Here is a 25,603-nt window from a genome sequence, read left to right on the forward strand (position 1 = left end):
AGCACTTTAACTTTAATAATGGCGACCACGTGCCTTTGTTCTGTGCGACTCGCGCCAGTAGATGCCACTTACAGCAGTAGCCATGAATGTGGAGCCAGCACTCAGAGCGGTCTCTTGTATAGTAGATAACACTCCCCCGGCTGAACACCAGCTGGAAGTCAGACCATGCAACAGCCGGTATCTTGACAAAGAAAGCATCAAGTGGGAAATCCGATCCGCTCCCATTTAGCAAGATCACCTCACAAAAAGCAGAGACAACTCAAGGCAGTTTGAGACAGCAGCTTAGAAAGTACCTCACTGTCTCCACAATGTAACAAGGACCTTCACACCAGGAGTATGGCAAGTGAGTAGCTTATTCAAAGAATGAGGAGCCCACCCCCATGACTGCACGCTAGCAAAAGATGCAAAGCTGAATAGAAACAATCAGGAGCTGCCCCCTTATACCAGCAGCCACGGACATGGAACTTTATAAAATGAAAAACACATTCAAACAATACGAGCTCTCATACACCTGTATTAGCAAGCCAAATGTGTGAGTATTTTTATTTTAAGCGTTTTATATAGTGCTGGCTAGACCCGGAGTTATCCGCTTTACATGAGGTTCCACAAAATTACAAGATTACAACAGTTCCAATTTATATCAGTTGCTAGACAAACAATTACAAGTGCATAGAAGACCAGATAAGTGAAGTGTAGAGGGGAAGGGGGTAAGGGTAAAGGGGTAGGAGGGAGATACAGCAGAAAGACGGAGGAAAGTCTGCCCAAAGTCCGGCTGGGTAGGTGACGTGTGGGGGAGAAGTACCAACCCATCTCGTAGCTCACCCGGGCATTGGCCAAATAACTAGGTCTCACTGGGAAAACATTTAAAGAACTTGGAGTGCAAAATACAAGGAGCGTGGAGGGAAGGGGGAAGGCAAGGTGAGAAAGGGAGGATAGGGGAAGAGACAACAAGGAGAGACAAAATGAAGTCAGTCTAAAGGTTGACTGTAGGTGACGACCAAGGGAGTCCACGGCCAATCTCTCCTATAGCTAAACCAGGTAGCTCCATTGTGCATCAGACAAAATAGTTCAGTCTCAATACATTGAGAGAGGAGAGAAGGAGACACCTAAATAGAGGGAGGATGCAGAAGGAGACGACAGGAGAGACTAAAGGAAGTCTGGCTAAAGACCGACTGGGTAGGGGACATCCAAGGAGGGAACCCCCGACCTGTCTTCCCTATAGCTAAACCAGGTAGCTCCATCGGGCATCAGACAAAGATGCTAGCTCTTAAATGAAGAGGGAAAATTCATAGATAAGCAGGGTGGGGACTAAGGGCCAGGACAGGAGCGGGCAGAGGTCAGTAGCAGGAAAGTGGAGAGTGTGTGTTTCCTTACTTTCTCTTGTGCTGCTTTTCCTCTAAAATTCCCCCGTTTTCCATATTGCTCCTCTCCCAGCTAGTTTGTTATTTCCCACACCCCTCTGACTTTCCCTGTACACCTCCCACATTCTCTGTGTTGCTCCTCACCCCTTCAGCCTCCAGGTTTCTAGCTTTTATTTTCCATTGTAAACCCCACAACATCAAAAGGCCCGCTCCTACCTCCGCTCTCTACTACCAAACCCATTACTTTCTCTCGCCCACCTCCCAGTCTTATTTAATGAACAAAAAAAATTTTTTTAGAGGGCCAAACAGCTGCAGATTGCCCCAGGACCACTATGCTGTACAAAAATACACTTCAGATCACTCATCATGGTCCTTTATTTACTGATCTAAGAAGGGCCTCCGGCAGCTTAGAACAGGGAATAAAAGTAAAATACTAAATGGCCAGCGGGTAATAATGCATGCAGGTACGCTCCTGCATGAGGACGCCAGTGCTGCGGAGCATCATAACGCATAGGAGCCAATGTGTGCATATTCATTTACACTTTTCTCCTCTAGCCCCTTCCACGCTGATGACGAGCTGGGCTCGTCATGGCGTAGCCTCCTCGCACGCTGATGACGAGCCCAGCTCGTCACGTAACATGCGCTTTTAAAAATCTCAGCGTACGAGCGGAATTACGCTAGCGCGCATGAGGTTAAAACTTTCTTTTGTCAGTGCTATTTAGCATCAACAGCATCAGCAGAAAAAAGTACTGAGAAAGACAAGGTCTGCAAAGCAAATCTTGGCTTTGCCAAGGATTGCCTACAAATAGCCTTAAAAAGAATTGGTGTTGGACATCCTTGCATATGGCATTAACAAGCTTCATTGGCCATGGCATACAATTACTTTAACAAACCATGACTTTACTTTTTGAAGTTAGAAGTGGTATGCTATCTAGAATGACCCATTCAATCCAATGCATTCAGCTTGATTTTATAGCAATTTCATAACTACAGACATCGATAACTGCCAATATTAAAAAATACATTTTACTGGCATGCCTTGCAGGAAGGAAAAGATCAGGAGCAAGTAAGGGATAAGCCATTTATAATATTTATGGTGGCAAAGGGATAGAAACAAGGAGATCTGGATACACCAGGGAACCCTAATGCCATGGTGGCCTCACCCCTTTAACCAGACCAGCAAGCAAGACGTCAGTGTAGCCCCAGCTAAACTAGACCAGGTGGTAATACACATCGCCTCCTCTCAGGCCATCCTTTCGAGCTCCCATGAGTAGATCGTCCTACGTCTTCTCAGCCCTTGCAGGGACTGCATCAGTTCTTTCTGCTGCTCACCCTTTGAACTATTGCCCACTCCTTTCTCCCCAGGCTTCAGCTCAGTTTTTTATTGTCACACAGCTTAGTCTTTTCTACCTCTGCTCAGTCATTTTTGCCCCCCCCCCCGACAATCCGGGGGGTTGTTCACTTTATTTTTAGCTACTTCAGCCCATCCAAGCCAATATTTACTCAGTAATTTTTGCCCGATTCCGTAATCCCCAGTTTACCCAAACTTTCGTCTCTCCCGCTCTGCCTCATGTTAGTCTTCTTAATCTTGGCACCCCTCTTTCATTCCCTCCGTTTAATCCGTCCTGCTCCATCTCATACCTGTCTGCCCACCATAAAGCCCCTCCCTATCCCTAACCACATTTTATATTCTTTCCCTCTTACCATTTCCTGTCCACAATATCATGCACCAATTCCTCCTACCCTGAATTCCTGTATTTTTCTGCTCCCCCTCAGATGCCATTACTTAGCATTCCACACACTACTCTCAGCCCTTTCAGAATCATTCATTGTGTGGCTTTGCCCTGTTATGCATTACTGAGACCTCAAGCCCCTTTACTGCAAGTAAAGTGCTAAGTAAAAAAAAAAACACAATTTAAAAAGTAATTTACAACGCCAGTAATTTTAACTTTCACAATGCGAGACAGATTGTATTGCAAATGCTTGTATTTTGTCAGCAAAAAGATTGATGGAAAAAAGCATTAAAGGACAGATTTTTTCGCATGAAATATAAACGTAAAGCAGATACCAAACAGTTCATTCCCATTCATAGGCCACAGCAGCAAAGCACGATGAAGGTAGAGATGCCCATGGGTTTGCTCTCTTGTGTTAGCCTGGCCTTACCCAAAGGAAGCCTGGTTGTTCTTCAGCTCCGCCTCCCGGTGTTGCAAAAGAAGGGGCTGGGCGTCTTCTTGGATCAGTTTGGCTGAAAGTATACCACAGCGTTAGAGAAGGGATGATTGGGAGGACAAGACTTACATCTACAGGTCACTCCGCTTGTCCACAACAGGTACTTTCACGATTATTAGGGACAGAATCCCACATCGGTGATTATTATTGGTGACATCTTCTCACTAGGAGACCCTCCACTTTGGCCCAATGCGTTCATGCTTTACCCATTTAATAAAGTCAGTTCGCCGTTCAGCAAGCGGCGTTCGCCATTTAAAAAACTCCTACCCCATTCAACAAATTCCTTCCCCATTCAGCAAACACAATACATTACCCTGGGTCACTTCATCACTACTATATCCCAAACCATCCCATTCCTATACTAATTATGAAACACTAACCCAGTGCCATCCTAATGCTTCCCTGCTCACCCAACTTTACCATACTCAACTAGTGACATCACAGCACTAACAATGTAATGGAACGCTCACCATATTTAGCCAACACCACCAGAAAGCTAACCTGTTTCTCAAAAGGCCATCCCAATGCTGTCCTGCTGAATATCTCTCAATGAGAAGACAGAACAATGGAATGGTGGGCACTCCTGTGCCAAACATTAAGGGGCGCAGGATCAATAATGGCCAATATTCATCTTCTGCTCCATCATTTTAAGGTTCGTCTTTGTTTCTCTTTGGTTACTTCATAAAATTCTACCGTAGTGGGTGGAATGTTCAAATGGCTCTTTAATCCGGTCGCTTGGATGTGCAGTGGTTGTTACCATCCTTCTGCCTAGTTATAAGCCTTTGGCTATGGCGTGGCTCTGTGACTGGGAAGATGGCCTTTTACAACTGGTATAACCCTCACCATTGGGCTATGCTGGTGCCCAGGACATTTTGCTCTCATAAGGTGGAATGTTCCAAAAGCCTTATAGCCTGCTCTAGCTGGAGCAGGCCTTTATTGGCCAGCAGAGCCAACTGCAATGAGCTGTAAGGGTGTGATATTTAACCTTTACCATCCCAACTCCAGCCTATTTATTAAATTCCATTAAATTTACCACACATTCCATTCCCCATCGCCATCCTATATACCCAGGACATCCTAATATTTGGTCTACCCTGTGACATCCCTGGGATATTCCATTTACCCTACACCCTCCAAGCACTTGCCTGTTTACCCCCTGCCAACCTACTCTACTCACTCAACTATCTGTTTTAGTTAGTGCTGTCCTATTTACCCAGAGCCACCCCAGCATTTTCCTGTTAACCCATTTTATCTCAATGAAATACTGGTGTAATATTGATTGGTAATGGTCACAGGCTTGATTAACTGTAGCCACCAAAAACGCAACAATACTCTCCACTCACTTGACTATTTCCTCATTAATGCACTTTGTGCTGCTTTTAGCTAGTACTCTATGCATAACAGGGGACGTTTGTCAGCAGCACGCTCGACCGAGTAAATGGAATAACTAAGAAGCGCTTGAAGCGCCAGCTAAGTAAGTGTGTTCCCCATTCACCTAGAAAGCGTGTTTGGAACCTCGGGCCACGTAGATTATGCACTGATAGTGGTCTCTTTCCCCAGATGCTGTAGATTGGAGATACAAATCACCGGCCACGCAATAGTTCCATTAATTGGATTGACAGCGAGCACAGTATATAAAAAAGAGGCCATCTAAGAATTTGAGAAGCATTTCCGACTCTAGAACCCGGTAAATACTACTCCATTACGATAACCCTCACTGGTTTAGATATACTTCTATAAGATAAATGTGATTATTAACAAAATAAAATAATATTAAAAAAACGGAAACTAGGGGAGCTTAGCTTACAAAGAAGGTGTCCAAAAATCAGCCATATTAAAATACCATGCTCTGACTTGTTCAATGAATTTAGTTAAATTTAATTAATGGTATGTCACAATGGTCAGTCTGCTCACAGAAATAATATCCAAAGAATCATGTTCAATCTAATGTCCACATGTAAATATGTAAATAGGTATTTTTGTTATTAATTTATGGAATTTATAAGTGATGTCTGTTCCCCTTCTTTTCAATTCTTATTTGTACAGATGGATTGTGAATAGCCCTAGTCCTGAAGAGGCCAGAATTGATTGGCTGAAACGCGTCGACTATAAAGAGACAGCAGATATATATAAATATTTTGGATTAATTTAAATAATGTGTTGAGGGATCTTTAAGACATTGGGTATAAATAATTTTCACCTATTTGTTTCTCACATTAGTCTGCTTGATCTCGATAGGAATGTCTGTTTTAATTTTTCAGTGAGACATCCTAACTTGGAAACGAAGGGCTTCTATTCTATTGTATATATGTAAAAATTACTTGTATATACAAACGTGTTTTGAAATTGGAAACGAGAGATCTATAAACGTTCGTATTTGATAAAATAAAAATCAGTGAGTAATAACCTTTGACGTGTCTGTGGGTCATGATGAGACAGGAGACTATAAAAGATAAAAATAGACTTAGTGTGGTCACAGTGATAAACACTAAATAGGGAGTACTTTTTCTTTATTCCTTATTATTTAAATTTAGAACACATACCGTATAACCAAGGTACCAATTTCTTATTTTGAGCTTTTAGCTAGTACCTCATGACTGTGGGGAATTCCCACAGTGCTTACTACCATTAGTGACCATAATTAACCAGATCTTGTCCAAACTCAGATACAAGCAGGAAACCATATGAAATGAAGGGTTTCCTTGTGACCCGGATGTCTCAAGAGTCAACAAAGTCAAGCAAGGTCACCCTTGACTAACAAAATAAAGAACACCCCAACTGAGGCAAGGTGCAGGTTGGTGAATTTCCCCAAGATCAAGTGCACCGTGGCCTGGTCTTCATGGCTGTGGTCTTACCTGTTCCTTCCCTGAGGTCCACGGTTATGTAGCCTTCGATCCAGCGGTAGCACGGGAAGTGGTAGGGCTTTCCATTAGGGGGTTCGACAGTCACTTCGTTGCAGTACCAGCTGTCCTCGGGGAAGATTGAGAAGGCCTCCTTATGTAGGCGAACCAACAGTATCCGGCCCAGGTCCTGTTCAGTCTTCACATGGTACAGGTCCACCTGGGTAGCAAAAAAATAAATATGAAAAACTAAAACCAATATATAACAAAACATGCATACAAGACAGTGCTAAAATACAAAGTCCACGAGAATCAACACTGCGAATCACAATGCATAAAGGATTATTTAGGGTGTAGTAAGGTTTTTGTGTAGCGCTATTGTGCAATATCCATTTTCATTTTTAAATTTTTTTTATAACATTTCAGTACTTTAGAAAAACTTTGTCTTGAAAATGAAGGAGTCCGTCTTTCAAAAATTGTACACTTGGCAGAAAGTAGCCAGTGGATTAGTTCCAAAGTTACTTTCCATTGCATCTCCACACTGTCAAAGTAGAGCTTCCAAAGCAGTGCAAGGATAGCAAGGTGTGGACTTACTGCCCATGTGCATTGATCCTCATGAGAGGGAGGACGGTAGCTGAAGTCTGAGGCAATGTTGGAAGTGTTCCATGTATTGCACACTGACTGGCATTGAGGTATCAATGGAACATGTTGGATATGGATTTCGCTCAAATCATTGTTGTTTATGCCCCATCTGAGCCCTTCTTCGATGCTTTGTAGACTCTTGCCCCAGCTCGTCGCCCTCTTGTATTCAGTTATGTGTCAATTCTACAGCAATATTATCCACCCTCCCCAAATTCTCAGATTTTTTGAAACTCATTCAATTGTCAGTGAAACAAATCAAAACTAAATAAAACGTTTCAGACAACTGAGGGACAAAAAAATAAAACACAAAGTTTGTGGTACTAAAATATTCATCCACCAAATTGTCCCAACTAATATTTTGAATTTCCGTTCAGCAAGGCCCGTAATATGTCTTGCACAACTTATACCTGGTGTGTCCGTCATACCTCTACTTAATCCTTTCCAAAGGAAGTTTGCCGTGAATCCCATATTTTTTTAAAGTTTTGAGGACTGTTGCTGCTCCCGAACATCACCTGCTCTACTTTCATACAACAAACCATCACTTCCAGTCACCTTGCCATTCTTGGTGACGTCAGTCACCCCATGGCTTTGCATCACGTTTCCTCGCACCATCAGTCCCTCACAACCCTAATCATTCCTATCAGTCGAATTCGGTTTCCGCAGATACAGCTAGCATTGCGAGGCTTTTTAGGTTTTAATTCACCTCTGAACGCTACCGGTCTCTTTACCTCATATTTAGGTTTTTGCTACCGTCCCACTGCTTGAGCAGTGGGCGGAGCCGAAATCTTTTGTTAGTAGTATGGGGGCCTTAACACGCCCCTCTTCTTCATTGGCTGGCCTCGTAAATGCTGCCCAGCCATTGGAGGAGAGGAGCGTCACTCAGTTCAGGGCCCGCCTTGACGCGATTCGGGGGCGTTTCTGGGTCTTTTTTTAAGTCCCGCCCTCTCCTCTTCCCATTGGCTGGAATTTTACCTTCCAGCCAATGGGAAGGGGAGAGCACGCCCCGAATCCCTACAGGACGCTGTGCTTTCCGAACAGAGTCTACCGAGGCCGTGAGGTAAGCCTCTGCCCCCCTGTTTGTGCCGTTGTTTCACGTTCCTTTTGAATGATGTGAGCACCACACCTAAAGACAGTAGCACCCCCACCCCACCCCAAATAAAACACGGACTTGTTAGGCCTTATGGCTTCCGTCTGCATGTTTTTACTATGAACAATTTTGTGGCAACATGTGAACTGCAGCGAGGCCAGTTTTCCGGGTCGTATCACGTCATATTTCAAAACACGAAGGCACTTGTAAGTGACCCCGTTCCAAATACATTGGGTATAATTAAACACAACGCCCCACCCAACAGCTTGTTGAGACAGAAATGACGCACCCTTTTCACACTCCGCAACTTGCAAATAAGTGCACTTCTGAATTAAACTGCAAGTCGACAGTGGCAGCCCGTTACAGTACAAACGCACAATGGCCAGCATTGAAATATCCATTCACTCTTATGAAACTACATGCGCTGCGTTCACCACTCGTCCCACCCTACTGCTGTAGCTTAGAAGCCCGGAGAGCAGCTAACCTTCCCGAAGTCTCGGCGTTTAGTTACTCGTGTTAATGGTTTACGACTCTGCGCCAGAACAGTTCTAGAAGCTCCTCTTCGCCTATGGAAATGCACAAGAACCCATGCACTGGAATGTGAGCGCGCGGCAGGGCTGAGGCGGCCACTTTCTACCAGAGCCTGGGCCTGGCCGCAGGCACCGGTGCGCTCATCAGTGCTGCGTGCGCGTGGCTTTCCATTCTGAGGAATGGCCTCGCCGGTAAAAGTCACCGCTTATAGGTTACACAGCTGATTTTGTCAACGGACTGTACCATACCGGATGCAGTTAAAGGGGAGACAGCCAGCAAAGATCTTGAGGGCGTTTTTTTTCCTTTTCTTCTGCAGCTGCAATTTCCCAGCCGTGAATTTGTGATGATTTCCGACACTCTAATTTTAGCTGTCATGTCGTGTTAATGTGAAAAAAGCATTAACGGCGTTGTGATGCAGCATTGCCGGGCATACTAGGCGAGCACCGGTCAAGAATATCCTCTCAAAGGCAGAGCACAATTTTGCATACTCAAAGAGCAGATATTGGTAACAGCCACTAGCATTTCAATCAATTTTGTAAGAAGAGAAACTAGACACTACAAACATATAGTGCCGTTTTCTACAGTTAATTAAAAACAAAAATAGTCTTTTCATTGTCAGAAAGGATCTTAGGGAGTAAAAGAACTGCGTACATATATCAGCGAAATGCTCGATATAATTACTTCCCCAACTGCATCTTTACTGCAATTCATCAACCGTGCATATAAGGCAATAAGGAAGCAGGGTGGGTTTATAAACATTGATTTTATCAGCTTTCCGTCTAACGTAAGCGAGCACTGTGCGGAGCGGGGTGGGATAGATATTTTGATAATCACCGTGCCTGGATGAAATAACGTTTACAGGCATCCAGATACTTATTGGTCTCTCAAACCTATAGAGAAAGACACCACCCACTCATTAGCAGGAGGGCTCAGGCGACAATGGTGACTGCATTAAAATATGGACTAGAAATATCGGTGGAAACTGTAAAACATGACTTGAAAATAGAAGGATTTTTTATATACGCAGGTGATAATACCGAGAGAAAGAAAGACAGACACAGACACACCCACCCAGTCACCTCCTTAAACGTGCAAGCAAGCACATAATATTCTAAACATACCTAGAGTAAAAAGTGCTTCTTCACACTAAATAAATAGTTAAGCCAAATTCACAAATTTTGCACAACTACAAGGTATCATGTGAAGTAAAGAAACTAAAAACCTTCAGAGACTTTGCAAGGCGATTTCTTTTCCCCGAAAATTTAAATTCTGCCCAGAAACCAACAACAAACACGTAGTCCGCCCTTGTTCTCCTAGGCCTAGTATCAGAACCATCAAATGCAGTGCAGATTTCTCCACACGAAGGACACTTTAAGAATTCAAACAATTCCCAACACCAGAATATTTGTTTTGACAATTAATGGTTTTTAGTAAACAATGAATAAGCAATAACCCACCCCCTACAAAACTCAACTTTCAGGATGGAGATGAACGCCTTTTTGGAAGTGGCTCTGGTATTTTTGTCACAAGGTTGGTGTTAATAGAATAGTGAGTCTTTGACGCTAAATATTAATAGATATTCCTTTAATGGATAACTGCAAGTTCTTGTTTTAGAATGTTGTGTGCAGCATGAGATGGAAAACTATATAACTTCTTGGTTTAACAGGGCTTTGAGAGGGTGATGAGGGCAAATATTTCTTCAAGGCAGGTTTAGTTTTTTATGCTGCGTTCTGTTAAAGGGTATGAGGGGTGGGCGAGGGAGAGCAGGAGAACAAAAGTACTGCAAAACACCATTACACATTTTAAGGAATGCCTTGTGTGGTCTTAGTGGAGGAAGGAGAGGTAGTGGACACTATAGAGCGAACATTAGGCACTTGACCGCCTTTCTGTATATTTGAGGAGGGACGTTTTACACATTTTTGTGTTTTAATGGCAGGCCAACCAGCTTTTAGATGCAATTCTGCTTAGAATTTCATACTATACATGGTTTGGGGGCTTGGTAACAAGGGATGTTTTCACATTTTTTAGATTTCGCCTGGCGTTCCGCTGCGCAGCAGCGTTCGCGCAGGAGAAATCTTTTGAGAACAGTGTATGTGGCTTTGTCCCGCCTCTCTGTTCCATTGGCTAGCTCCATAAATGGAGGCTAGCCATTGGAAGAGAGGCGTCCGTCATTGTCCAAGGCGATTTGTGGGCGTTCCGCAGATTCTTTCCCTCTCCGCAACGTCATGAAGACGTGGCCACTGTGGGCGTGTACTTTTTTTTATACACCGATGTTTGTCTTCATTATTAACTTTGTCCCTGTCCCGCGTGGCTGTATCCTGACCACCTTCCCGCTGTCCGTCCCCCCTCCCGCTATCCTTGTCTTTGTTCCCGCCCCCCCTCGCAGATCACTTTTCCAGCTCTTCCAGAACTCTCGTTGTTTCTTGATGACAACGATTCACTTATATTTTTGTCTAGAACATTCATCACGTGACTTGATATTATCGTTCTACGTGTAACCTTCTCAATATTGTCCTTGCTGTTCAGTTTCATATATTTTATCCTTTCAGTTCCTACTCTGCCCCTTTCTTTCGGTTTCCCTGCTGGGCTCACGCTGTGGAGGCAGCTGTGCTCTCAGGGCACCCAGCCAGATGGCAGTCCAAGACAGGGAGCCACCATGTTGGGTCTTTCGGCTGGTTGCAGGCAGTCCTCGCCGGTCCTGTTCACTGTATTTGCCTGGCTGAGTACAGGTTCAGCCTCGGACTGGCTTTGTGTTAGCAGAGAGGGTGGGGGCTTTTGGTTAATGAATTATCCGTGTGTGAGCGCACATCCCAGTGCCGTGCTGCAGACGGCCCTTTCCGGAGAGCCCCGTGTGGTGCTGGATGCTGAATTTGGTGCTGCTTAAAGCGGTGGTTTCCCAATCATCACCGGATGCATCCTTCTTGCCTCATGCATCCCACCCAGACACAGTGAGGGAAGCGGCGCAAGGTGTCTCGTGACCTCCAGGAAGGTGAGTCTTCGGCTATACTTAGTGCAGGGTTTGCACCGCTTTACAGATCCGCTATCTGTGCATTCAGGTAGCGGTTTACTATGGAGGCTGCTGTGCTCTGCATTTCTTTACAACACTGGCGCACACGCACTGCATCGCAGAGTCGTAGATATTTCGCAATTCTTGGTTGCTCACGGTCCCTTATTATTTATGTATGCATGCATTATTTGACTGCTGGGAGCGCGTCTCGGTGGGTTAATGCATCGACTGCCGAGATCGCTGTATATGCACTGCAGTGAGTTTCTTGTTTCAGTTTTAGATTGTTAATATTCAACAAGAGTTCATCTTCGAGGCTTTTTGTATGCACACAAATGTTGTGGTAAATCGCGGTTCAAGGGCTTTGTCAAAGACCACTCCAGCGTCCCCGTGTTACCAGGTTACACGTTGTAGCACACAAACTTGGCTTCGCAGTTTGGGATTGTGACTGTTGAACTTTGTATTGTAGGCATTTTAGACGTTTGATGTTACTCATTTTAAATCGTGTGTACTTGAGAGGTAGCACTGGCTTAATGGACAGCAATGTACATTGAGCCAGGTAATAAACTAGGGCACGCCCACCTCCTCGTATCCCGCTGAGCTCCGCACACTTCACAAAGGTAGCCTTGAGCTCAGGGGATGCTTAAGCCAATCTCTGCTACAAGGGAAGATGTTTGTAGGAGATGACCCCCATGTGAGCTCTATATAAATGTTAATGTTCACTGTTTATATGTAACTAGATACAAGCATTAGCCTTCGTATAGCGCTTCCTGTTTGGCAGAGGAAGGAATTGAGGAATCGGAAAATGAAGGGATTTCACCACAACTAAACCAACTCTTCTCCCGCCGCCTGAGGTCACCTTGGTTTCTTGAAAAGACAAGGCAGTGCTTGCTTCCCTGCCCCCTCGCTGCGCTTGCTTCCCTGCCCCCTCGCTGTGCTTGCTTCCCTGCCCCCTCGCTGTGCTTGCTCTCCTAGGTGTGTGTGTGTGGCTCTGGGTGTGTGTGTGGCTCTGGGTGTGTGTGTGTGTGGCTCTGGGTGTGTGTGTGTGTGTGGCTCTGGGTGTGTGTGTGTGTGGCTCTGGGTGTGTGTGGGGCTCTGGGTGTGTGTGGGGCTCTGGGTGTGTGTGGGGCTCTGGGTGTGTGTGGGGCTCTGGGTGTGTGTGGGGCTCTGGGTGTGTGTGGGGCTCTGGGTGTGTGTGGGGCTCTGGGTGTGTGTGGGGCTCTGGGTGTGTGTGGGGCTCTGGGTGTGTGTGGGGCTCTGGGTGTGTGTGGGGCTCTGGGTGTGTGTGGGGCTCTGGGTGTGTGTGGGGCTCTGGGTGTGTGTGGGGCTCTGGGTGTGTGTGGGGCTCTGGGTGTGTGTGGGGCTCTGGGTGTGTGTGGGGCTCTGGGTGTGTGTGGGGCTCTGGGTGTGTGTGGGGCTCTGGGTGTGTGTGGGGCTCTGGGTGTGTGTGGGGCTCTGGGTGTGTGTGGGGCTCTGGGTGTGTGTGTGGCTCTGGGTGTGTGTGGCTCTGGGTGTGTGTGTGGCTCTGGGTGTGTGTGGCTCTGGGTGTGTGTGGCTCTGGGTGTGTGTGGCTCTGGGTGTGTGTGGCTCTGGGTGTGTGTGGCTCTGGGTGTGTGTGGCTCTGGGTGTGGGTGTGTGTGTGGCTCTGTGTGTGGCTCTGGGTGTGTGGGTGTGTGTGTGGCTCTGGGTGTGTGTGTGGCTCTGGGTGTGTGTGTATGGCTCTGTGTGTGTGTGGGTGTGTGTGTGGCTGTGTGTGGGTGTATGTGTGTGGCTCTGGGTGTGTGGGTGTGTGTGGCTCTGTTTGTGTGTGTGTGGCTCTGGGTGTGTGTGTTGCTGGCTCTGGGTGTGTGTCTGTGGTAGTAATTGCTGTCTGATGAGCTCGTCCAGTAGGGTAAAATAGGTCTTACATTTGCTAGAGATTAAGCTGTTGGCAATGTAAATGACAATGCCATTTATTTATCTGTTTTCAAAACCAACACATAAATAATAATGTTGTCATTTACAATGCCAATAGCTTTAACTTTTGCAAAGGCGAAACCGTTGCATTGTAAATGCTTGTTACAAGTTCTTTTTAATCTTTCTCCTTTTGTTACTCACCCTTCCCTCCCAATCATCCTATTCCCCTGTTTTTTCTTTGTTTTTCTCAAATTCTTGCTGTAATGCATAGCCCAACGATTTAATAAAAGTCCCGGTATCCAAAAATGAGTGCTGGTGCCACCATCTGCAGGCATCGACTCAAATGAAGTACTGCCAAGAGCTCGGCACCACAATGCGATTTACATTGTATGCAGGGGTTATCCTTCCTCCACTGCACACGCATCAAGTGGAATGTTACTTAGTTTTTTAGATAAATTTTTTATTAGCATTAATCATTCGCATAGTGGGCTGTGCCCATAGATGACATCTTTAGGAATTCACGGTGTTGGGACCCCAGATCGCCTCACACTTTGATAATTGTTTTTTATTTTATATATTTGTCTCTTGCATCTGGCCAACCAAAATAATTGCACCATCCATTCCTGGTGCATGGGTGTATTCGAGGAGCACCAGTTTCCGAGACACGTTTTAGCCACCCTAAGGGTAGTTGAGCTGCACCTTCTCCAGTGGGAGGAGGCTTCATCTGTCGAAGGGGTCATGTAAAATAACTAATTTGGCCAATTCCACCAAGTGACATAAGCTGGTGTCATGTGGTGCGGGCCACAGGCCTCTCGATTAAGGGGCCGATTCCGATGTCGGCCGGCAGTCAGGAGCCGTAACTGACTGACCTGCTGTAGTCAGTTACGGCCCTGCTAGCCCTTGCTCCCCACCCTGTTCTTCTATGACTCTTCCCTCGCCACTTGAGACTGAACTATTTTGTCTGATGCCCGATGGAGCTACTTTGTTTAGCTATAGGGGAGATGGGCCGTGGAGTCCCTCCTTGGTCGTCACCTACCCAGTCGGTCTTTAGACAGACTTGCTTTTGTCTCTACAAATGTCTCTTCCCTTATCCTCACTTTCCCTCCTCTCCCCCCACTACTCTCTCGCTCCTCTCCTCCCCTAATGTATTGCGGATTGATATAATGTTTACTTGTTTGATCTTTTCCTGATATATTGTTGAACCACATTGTTGCATTTCCTTTCGTCTCCCCTGCCGTCTCCTACCGCTTCCGCCGCTTCCACCCTCTATTTCTCTCCTTCCCTCCTCTCTCAATGTATGGAGACTGAACTATTTTGTCTGGCGCCCAATGGAGCTACTTATTTTAGCTATAGGGGAGATGGGCTGTGGATTCCCTCCTTGGTCGTCACCTACCCAGTCGGTCTTTAGACAGACTTCTTTTCGTCTCTTTATTCTCATCCCTAGCTCCTATTCCCTCTCCCCCCCAATCTCTCCCCTTTCCTGCTACTCTGCCTACCCCCCTGTCCTTTGTGCCCTTTGACTAAGCACTCCTTCTCCCCTTGTTGGGTAAAGATCCAATATTTATACTCTGGAGTCTCAGCGAACCCGCTGAGTAAGTCCACTGCGCCAAGGGAGCCACTCACACTTGAGGTATGGTATGGCACCCCTTGCCAAAGCACTCCCTCTCCCCTTTCTGGGGAATGGATTCAGTATGTAGGCCTTGGAGTCTGAGACCCCTCTGAGAGAGTCCACTGCGCAAAGGGAGCCTCCCGCAACAGAGATAGGGCAATTATACCACTTCCCCTGGGATCACAGCTTACTGGACTTTGGATGTTGCCTTGACTCGTCTACCGGTTTGTGTCCCAGTCACCCTTCCCCTCCTCTCCTCTCCTCATGCTGTGTCTCTCACCCTACCCTCCTCTTTCCCGCCTTCATTATCTGTCTACTTCCCCTGCTCCAACCCCCCTCCCCTGAATCTCACCGTGCCTGCTTTTCCCCTTACGTATTTGTGCTTATTGTTTATCTCGACCTTACAAGTAACTAAGAGCCCTTCCGACCGAAATCGACCCCAAAGTCTAGTCGCGTGCCGGGCCTAGGATGTGAACAAAATCCCATTCTGGGTCTATACACCTCGAAGCCCAACTCAGACCAGATGGCAGATGTTTAACTTTAAAGGGAGACATGTACTAATTTTTAAGCACCTTAAAAGTATGAATTTCAGCCTGGCTCGTGTCAGGGTATGTTCATGGTGTTCCTTAAGGACTGTCCAATATCAGTCTGTAGTTCAATACTAATCTTGTTTGCCAATATGCCTGGATATCAGACCTCGTATGCCAGGAGTTCAGTGTGTTAATAAGATCTGGTAGATATTCGAGACTGTGCCCATAGGCTTTTCCCAAGGGACCAGGTATTTGCGGATCGGTGATTCCGGTTTAGTGGTGGGTCTGGCCCAAATCGGTCTCTTAAGTGCCTTTGCACATGGAATGTTCTATGCAGAAAGTTGGCATGGACTACTTTCAAGTTTGCATATCAATGCCTCACTTCAATCCATTTTCTTCGTGTCCCCAGTCTCTCATCAGCACATACGTGCCTCAAATAAGGGACTGGTTTATGGTGTTTAATATCAGACGTTAGCATGCATATACCCTGCACACCAATACCACAGTACGTTACAACAATGGCAGCTGAAACTGTGCAAGAGTTATATTTTCTGCTGAACTACCAATTTGCTATTTTAAACGGAACAAGTGGTCCTTAGCTAGTACATTGTTAGTCCTGAAGATGATCCCCTAACAACCGAGCTTGGGATCGAAACGTCGACTCCTCTAAGAGTGACCCATACTTATCAATTCAATATATCACTGTATGGCTGACTCACTCCAGGGTACACTGTTAATTTAAAGTTATATCAGTGACCTGAAAGCTCCCTATGTTTGCCTGATATTTCTTGCACCCACTGTCTTCCTCACTCTTCTTTCATGTACGGCACAGGACTGTGCCCTTCAGTAATCTCTATTGTTTCAGGTTACTTGTTTTATTTCTACACTGCACTAACTTATCCAACAAATAAATACTCCCTGTCCGGCTGGACAAGGGAATGAGAACTATATATTAGCCCATTGTGGTTTATATATTATCTTTTGCCTATTTGTATTCCACTTGTTCCCTTTAAAATACTTGATACCCATGGTCCCGAGCCATTAATTGGGTTCCCCTTGTCTATTCTCAATGAACTACCAATTTGCTGCATTTGCCAGATAACCCATCACCTGATGCATAAGGTTTAGCCCCAAAAAAAATTCTAGCACAAATGGATCAAAAGTTACTAAAATGCAGTGACAGGTGTTGCAACGCAGCGGAAGGCCTTTTACAAAATAAGACCGGTCCCCTTTCTTTTGCTTATTGCTGTATTTGGGTGTTAAACTTATACTTATGAGGTGAAACGTTTACCCAGATCATGTTAACCTGTTGAAAGCTGAAAAATTAAAGTAGTACGATCATAAAATATGCTGCATTACACTGCGTAGTTTGCCTTAACTTGCCACATCATTTATTCAACCTTAAATTTGTGTGTTTTCTAAATATTTATTGGGAGAGGGCCCCCAACCTACATATACACACAGTTAAAATGGAGAAGCCCCCAATTTAATATATATATATATGTATTTTAAGATCCTCTTTTAAACCTTAAACGCCAAAAAACCCTTACCATCCTCTACTGGTATTTGGACAAAATATTGGTTTAAAAATATCGGGAGGGGGGGCGTGGCCAAGATGGCGGGGTGAGCGGACGCTTCCTCCCGTAGCTCCTCCGGCCCTGCTCAGCTCGAGCCCCGATTTCTGCGCTTCTCTCCCCCCGCAGTAGCTCTGCGGGTGAGGGGACTCTGCCGGAGTCCCTGGGGCACATTCTGATGCTACTTTGACTCCTATCGCCCTGGAGGAAGTACCCCGAAAGTTTCCTCGAAGATCGGAGCACGGAGGAGAGCCTGGGAGGCGGAGCGTACTGCGGTGCTGTCCGAGCGCCTCGGCTGGGCCGGGTGCTGAAAGCTGGTGATCCCGAGGGATCGGACCCGACGTGCCCCGTAGAGCAACAGAGTCATCCGGCCGAAGCCTACGTGACTGGTGTCACCGATGCACAGCGGATCCTGGGCCCTCGCTGGCGCTTTGCCCCTTCGCTACCGACATCGGTATATGATGCGACGTGGACCCCGGACCCAGTGGTGAGTGACGGAGGCATTTGCACGGCGGCCGACCTGGGTGTATCCTCCGGTGCAACTGTGAGACACTGGCTCTGAACTTTCCTTGGCCACCGTGGCCCGGGAGTCGCCGGTGGTCTTGCCGGCCTGGGCCGCTCTCCCGGGCCCCACCCTGCCGCCATCTTGTCACTGAGGAGCTGGAGCTGGCGACCTCCACCCGCGCCTTTGCTGAGCGGGTGCCCACTCTCGCCCTGGCTCCTGAACTAATTTCCCAGGGAGTGTGCTACTGGAAGACCCTGACTTTGGCCCCCGTTTGCCGCCCTGGTCGGCACTGTGATTGACTCGCCCCGGCCTGAGCCGCCATTTTGTCGCCTGGGTCGCATCACCCTTGTCTTCGGCAGGGTCCCCACATCTGGCGCCCACAAGCGACTGGACATATCTACGGCGGCCGGCACTGAGCCTTGCCCACTGCTGAGGCCAAGATGACTGGGAGAGGAGGCGCGAGAAGGGGAGACCGCACTCTGCCGGACATGCTCAGCAGGGCCCAGCAGTTGCGGGACAGGACACAACCGTCGCCGGGGTCCTCCCGGGCCTCGACGGACGCAACTGGAGGCGAGCCGCCGGTCACGAGGTCCTTTATGGAAGACTTATTCAGCTCCCTCAAAGACGACTTCCAGACTCTAAAGAACGAGGTGGCCAGCGAGGTCCGTGAAGTGCGCAGGGAGGTGGAGGGCCTTCACGAACGTGTTGACACGGTGGAGACGGCGTCCCAGCGCCGAGATGAGGAGATAGTCCATCTCCAGCAGGACGTTCTCCGGCTACGGGAGCAGTGTGTCGAGCTCCAGGCCCACTCTGAGGACCTCGAGAACAGGTCCAGGCGGAACATACGGGTGCAAGGTGTCCCGTCCGCGGACGAGGGAACGGACCTGGTGGCCTATTTACAAGACTTGTTCCGGGAGATTTTGGGAGAAGATGCGGAATTTCCGATCCGCATAGACAGAGCGCATAGAGTGGGCCGACAAAGCCAGTCATCGGCACCCCCTCCTGATATTCTGGCGTTCCTGCCTGATTTCCCCTTGAAGGAGCGCATCATGACAGAGGCCCGCAGGAAGCAGCCTTTAACCTTGAGAGAGCGGCCCGTGGCGCTCTACCAGGACCTGTCCGCCATCACACTGCAGAAGCGCAGGTCCTTCCGGATCGCTACGGACTTTCTGCGGGAGCATGAGACGCCCTACTCCTGGGGTCACCCCTTCCGTCTTATCTTCCGATGGAATGGGGTGTTACATCAGCTGCGCTCCCTCCAAGACATCTGCGGGGTGTTGGGACTCACAGCCACGGAAGAAAACGGAGCGACGCCCGCATGGAGACGTTCGGAGAGACGGAGTCGCCGAAGATCACGGAGGAGACAATCGCCGGCGACTGCAAGTCGCCCTGATTACCCTACCATCAGGGCGGATATGGAGGAGGCCCTGAGGACGGCGGCCAGGAACTTGCCTGAATCCAACGGCGTGGCCATGACGGCCTAACTTCACTCCGGGGGGAGAGATTCTTAGCCTCTACGATGCGGAGTTGGGGCTGGGGGTTGGAGGTGAGTGGCTGAACGTCCACTTGAGTGATTTCTGCAGACTCGCCCGTTTGGGCTGGACTGAGACAATGGGGTCTTTTTCTTTGTTTATGGTTTTGGCTAGTTGCCATGGGTTGGTTCTGGGAGGGCTTCGGAGTTGGTTTGTTGGTGGGGTCCCGTCCGATATTGCCCAAACTCACGCGAGGCCGGTTTTGGCCTTCCCTGCACCTCTGCCCCGCGCGCCCCCTCCGCTGATCCCTTGCTTGCTGCATAGCGCTTCGATCCCCTGGGAGCGATGCCATCCTTGAAGACAGTGACCCTTAATGTTAAGGGTCTGAACAACCCTGTGAAGCGTAGGGCGATCCTTTCCCTGCTAGAGGGGACGCAGGCGGACATTTGCCTTTTGCAGGAAACTCATCTACTTCCCAAAGATTGTCACAGGTTGCGCTCAGCCAAGTTCCCCACCCAATTCTTCTCTTCGGCAGCGACCAAGACTGCAGGTGTAGCCATTCTTTTAGCTAGCTCTTTCAGGGGCGAGGTATTGCACAAATATGCCGAGCAAAAGGGGAGGCTCCTAGTGTATCGCATGCGGCTTGGGGGTATCGCCTTCACGGTTGGCTCCGTTTACAGCCCGAATGACCACCAGGATCGTTTCCTGGAATCAGTGTTGGTGGAAGTCACTGTCTCGCCCGATCGCCATATTGTCTTGGGGGGAGACCTAAATATGGTCTTCGACTCAGCTGTGGATAGGTCTGCCCAGCGCTTCCCGCAGATGGGGGAGCTTTCCCGAGCGGTGCAAGACCGGATTGCAGAGATGGATCTGCATGACCTCTGGCGCGCTATGCACCCCAACGATAGGGACTATTCCTATTTCTCCCACGCGCACCGCACTTATTCGCGGTTGGACTACCTCTTGGTGAGCGGACCGCTGCGCACGGCTGCCATGGCGGCAGACATCGGGGTCTTGTCCCTGTCCGATCACGCACCGGTTTCCGGAGTCTTTGCATGGCCGGCGGCCTCCCCTTCCAGAGGGATGTGGCGGCTTCGGGACACACTTCTACATAAGAAGTTGGTGGTGAAGCGAGTGGAGGAGGTCACTCGGGATTATCTAACCCACAATGGCAACTCCGACACGTCACTAGCGACACAGTGGGCAGCTTTGAAGGCGGTCCTCAGGGGGGAATTTATCTCCATTTCCTCGGCAGAGAACAGAGAGCGGCAAAGTAAGAGGGACGAACTGACGGCGCAAGTCAGGGAACTTGAGCAGGTTCACCGCCGAACAGGAGCTCCTCGAGTTTGGAGGCAGCTGAAGGCGGCGAGGAAACTCCTCTCTGCGCTAGACCTAGACCGGGCGGAATACGCAGCGCTGCGTCTGAAGCATGCCTTTTATACGGGCGGGGACAGATGCGGTAAGCTACTGGCCCATCGGCTCAGGGCTGCGCAGCAACGCAATGTAGTGAAGGAGCTAGTGGGTGCAGACGGGGTTCCGGTTTCCGGAGACGCGGATGTTGGACTCCTTTCGTAGCTTTTACGAGACGCTATATGCCGCGGAGCCCTCCTCACCGGGGGACGCGGAGGACTATCTGGAGTCTGTGACCCTCCCGGTTCTAGAGCCCGCCCAGGCAGACCACCTAGAGAGGGACATCCATGTGGAGGAAGTCATCTCCGCTATAGCGCGATTGAAACACGGTAAAGCTCCGGGCCCGGATGGCTACACGGCCTTGTTCTACAAGACCTTCTGCTCCACTGTGGCGCCTATCCTGGCTCGCCTTTTCAACTCTTTCTCCGAACCGGGGGCTATCCCGCCGGACCTTCTTTCCGCAACTGTGTCGGTTATTCCGAAACCCGGGAAGGATCGGACCCTGTATGGATCATATAGGCCTATCTCGCTTCTGAATGTCGATCTTAAGCTCTACACGGGGATCCTGGCGGCCAGACTTGGACTGCACCTACCGGGCCTGGTGGAAGCGGACCAGGCTGGTTTGGTACCCGGTAGACAGACAGTCGACAACACCAAAAGAGTGACGCACGTGTTAGAGAAGGCCTCGCGCGTCCCGGGGGAACGGATGTTACTGTCGGTTGATGCGGAGAAGGCCTTTGATAGAGTTCATTGGCCGTACCTTGAGCTGGTTCTCGGGAAACTGGGGATTGGCGAGAAGTTCCGCACTATGGTCTTCAATTGTTATAAGAGACCATCAGCATCGGTGCGGGTCAATGGGCACAGCTCTAGAAGTTTTGTCATTGAGCGTGGTACGAGACATCGCTGCCCCCTCTCGCCGCTCTTGTTCGCCCTATACATGGAGCCGTTTGCCCAGAGGATCCGCGACAATCCGCACGCTATTGGGGTTAAGATGGGCCAGTATACCCATACGGTTAGCCTGTATGCGGACGATGTCCTACTGACCCTGGATGACCCCAGGCGGTCACTCCCTGCTTGCGTCCAGGAACTGAACACCTTTGCACGCGTGGCCGGCTTTAAAATGAACATGTCTAAATCGGCTGCCCTGGATGTGTCGCTCTCCGCGGACACCAGGAGAGACCTCCAGCGTCTTTTTCCCATGCAGTGGTCCTCATCCACGGTGCCATACCTGGGGATCCTGCTTGCACCCTCGCTGCCTGAAATGGTCAAAGCTAACTACTCTTCCCTTAGCATGAAGATTAAGGAGGAACTCGGCCGATGGAGCAAGGGCCTGCTCTCGTGGCTGGGCCGTATCGCAGCGGTGAAGATGACGGTGCTGCCTCAGATCTTGTATCTTTTTCGCGCTCTACCTCTCCAGCCCCCTGTGGGTTGGATACAGCAAGCGCAGGCTGACATCTCCAGTTTCGTGTGGCAAGGCCGCAGGCCTCGGATGAAGAGGGCTCTCTCCACGCTTGCCCCGGAGGCAGGGGGTCTTGGTGTTCCGGATCTCCGGAAGTATTTTCAAGCGGCGCAACTCCGATATTTGGTGGAATGGAGCAGGTGGGAATCTGACAAGCACTGGCTCTTTCAAGATCAGGCGGTCGCGGGACGCACCCTTCAAGAGGTTCCGTTCCTGCGGCGCGCACATCGCCCGGCTAATCTCTACGCCTCCTTTGTCACCCGGGTTCCCCTGCGAGTGTGGGATGCGGTTTGCGAGCTCCGTGAGCTCACTACCTTCCCATCACCGTTTACGCCCATAGTTGGTAACCCCGACTTTACTCCGGGCTTAGAACCGGGAGCTTTTTCCCACTGGGTGAGTGCAGGTTGCAGGGTGCTTTTTCAGATTTACGGGCCGGAGGGTGTGCTTCCTTTCCAACAACTCCGACAGGAATTTGGCCTGACGGAGGTAGACAGATTGCGTTACATGCAGGTCCGTCACTGGGCTCTCCAACCCCAAGTGCGCGACGTCGCAGCCCGTCAAATCACACCTTACGAGCGGTGGCTGGTGACCCGGACTTCGGATGCCAAGCTTATTACCGATCTGTATAAATTTCTTCAACCCCCGCCGTTTCATTATCACAATCCGGGGAGGGAGCGCTGGCACAGAGAGTTGGGCAGGACCCTGAGCCACAAGGAGTGGAACGGGATCGCGTATCGGGCGAGGCACTCTGCGTACCACACTAGGCTGACGGAGACCTTTACCAAGGTGTCCACCTATTGGTATTACACCCCGGAGAGGCTCTATGAGATGCATAAACTCGCCGACAAAGGATGCTGGCGGGGCTGCGGACAGGAGGGTACTCTATCACACATTCTTTGGGGGTGCCCGGTACTGACTGCTTATTGGAAAGAGGTCTTAGATGAGGTGGACAGACACTTTGAGATTGAGCTCCCGCGCTTCCCGGCATACGTCCTGCTAGGCCTCCCCAACGACTTGATGTACCCGCTGAAGTCCCGCAGGGGTAGGCAGATCGCTATCGCGCTGGGCTCAGCGGTTCAGAATATCCTTCTACACTGGCGCACCCCCACTGCCCCCTCTATCACTGGCTGGCTACATAGGCTCTGGCAGGTACTGGGTATGGAGAAGATGTCGCTCACAGTGGCTGGAAATATAGATCAATTCGAGGAACTCTGGCACCCCTTCTTAGCACTACTGTCCACGGAATTTCGTGAGCTCACATGTCCGAGATACCTGCGCCTTCTTAGGCTGACGCCGCCGGCGGCCCCAGCAGATTAAGAGGGATAGGATTGGGGGGATTGGGGGATGGGGGTAGGTTGTTTGGGGTAGATGTTTCTATTACGGGCTATTGGACGGGGATGTTGGGGTGTTGTTTTCTTCTTTCCTTTCCTGGGGACGGGGGGCTGGGAGGGACTGTGTTATGTTTCGCTGTGTTGCAAGACGCTACTCTCGCTTAGCTTTGGTTGGGAGGTTAGGGACTAAAGGAGGGTTGTGCGCACTGTCTTATTGCCTTACAGTCTATGCCTTCTTTTCTTCTCCTGGACCACCGACCTCCCCCCTCTCAGACAGAACTGCTGCAACATGTCTCCTTTCTTTTTTCTCCTCATTGTACTGTATGTAACCTTGACCTCCCACTCCCCTTCCCCATGTTTTTTTATGTCTTAATAAAAATGCTTTAAACCTAAAAATATCGGGAGGCAGAAATATTGGAAAATAAATATCGTGATGCAGAAAAATTGACAAAAATATCATTTTTTAGGTAAGATCGTTAATATTGATGTTTTTAATATAGTTTTCAAAAATATTGTGGTAAAAATTAGTTTTATTTGAATGCCTTTTTGTGGAAATTCATTATGTTTTACTGTTTATATAAAGGTTATCTATTTAAAAATATATAGTTTGTAATTTTAATTCACAATTAACTGTTATATCATTAATTTCAATTATGTAATGTATGGAATACTTATTTTACTTCTATTTTAGTTGTGGGCTCCTAGTTTTGTAGAGATATAGGGTGGGAAGTTATTTAATTATTTAAGTATTAATTATTATTCGTAAATTAATTTTTTTTATTGAAGTTTAAATACCTAAATTATGGAATATTTGATTTAATTGTGGGCTGCTAGATTTCAAGGGGTCTTGGCTGGGATGTAAATAAATGTTTAATGGTTAATTATTTAAGTGATATTACATATTTAAATAGAATACTTATTCAAGTTATTTTAGGTGCGGGCTGCTAGGTTTGTAGGGGTATAGTGTGAAGTTAATTGAACAATATTTATCTATTAATTGATAATTATTTTCATGAATGTAAATAGTTTTATTATGTATAAATTTATATTAAATAATTTTTATATCAAGAGTTTAATATTTTTCATACATTCATTGTGTTACTTATATGTGTAATATCTTTGAAGTGAAGTACTTTCCCTACTCTTGTTCAGACTGCAATAGGCATTGTAAAATTAACCTCTTTGCAATTCAAAAAGGTCCTTACTGTTGTGCTGTTTGGAGTGAGAATAGCACATTTCTCCGCTTCTAAATCAATGCTTTCCCTACTGTTGCGAACTGGAGTGGGAATAGTTCATTTTACTCCTCCAAAGTCTAACACTTTCCCCACTGTTGTATAAATTAGTGGGTGAATTGTAGATTTCATATTCTTAGACTCCATTAGTTTTAATAAATTGGTTAACTAGAGTTTATAACAGTCATTTTTCATATGTAATATTTGTTTTTATTTTAATGTTTAGAGTATGTTTAATAAATGCTTTTTTAGATTTTTCAATGTAATTTATTGCTTACATTGATATCTTTTTGTGATTAAGTTTATGGTGTATGGTATTTATAGTCTAATAAAAGAAAATTGGTAGTATGGATATATAGATCGATATTTTCATATTAATTTAATATTACAATATATTGTAAAAAGAGTTTAATGATGTATACTGTCTATATATTTATATACATATAAACATATATTCATATAAGTATATAGTATTAAATATTTTATTTGCATTAAAATTAACATTTGTAAATTCTATTTATATAATAGATATGTTTGTCGATTTTTTCCCCAATATTTTTGTACTTATTATAAGTATAGGATCACAACATTAGGATACAATATTTCTTCCTGCTATTTGACGATATTACTCACAACGATATTGTGTCAGTGATCCCCCTTTACTCCTACCAATCCTTTAAACCAAAAAAAAAAAAAAAAAAAACGTAATCCTCTATCCCCCTCACTCCCTAAAAACCCCTTTCTATTTTTGGTAAAAGACATAAGTGATTTTATATTTTTTCACTGAAAAAACAAGGTTAGAATGGAGTACTACACAAGGGAGTGAGTTTAACTTGCGTTAAAAAAAAAACTTTAAAATGTACTGAGAAAGTACTACCATTTAGAAAAAAA

At 47.3% G+C, this 25,603-nt stretch overlaps 1 protein-coding gene across 1 annotated transcript in view; it reads right to left on the reverse strand.

Annotated features, from left to right (window-relative positions):
• LOC147678428 (hydroperoxide isomerase ALOXE3-like) overlaps positions 1 to 25,603 on the reverse strand; it is a 120,588-nt gene that overhangs the window by 45,451 nt on the left and 49,534 nt on the right. Inside the window, exons 2-3 of the mRNA XM_086946024.1 lie at positions 6,446 to 6,650; positions 3,525 to 3,606 (exon numbers count right to left, since the gene is read on the reverse strand). Of these exons, the coding sequence (XP_086802150.1) occupies positions 3,525 to 3,606; positions 6,446 to 6,650 (287 nt within the window). The remainder of the gene's footprint in view (positions 1 to 3,524; positions 3,607 to 6,445; positions 6,651 to 25,603) is intronic.

The sequence above is a fragment of the Lissotriton vulgaris genome, chromosome 12 (assembly GCF_964263255.1).
Source record: "Lissotriton vulgaris chromosome 12, aLisVul1.2, whole genome shotgun sequence".
Classification (NCBI taxonomy): Eukaryota; Metazoa; Chordata; class Amphibia; order Caudata; family Salamandridae; genus Lissotriton; species Lissotriton vulgaris.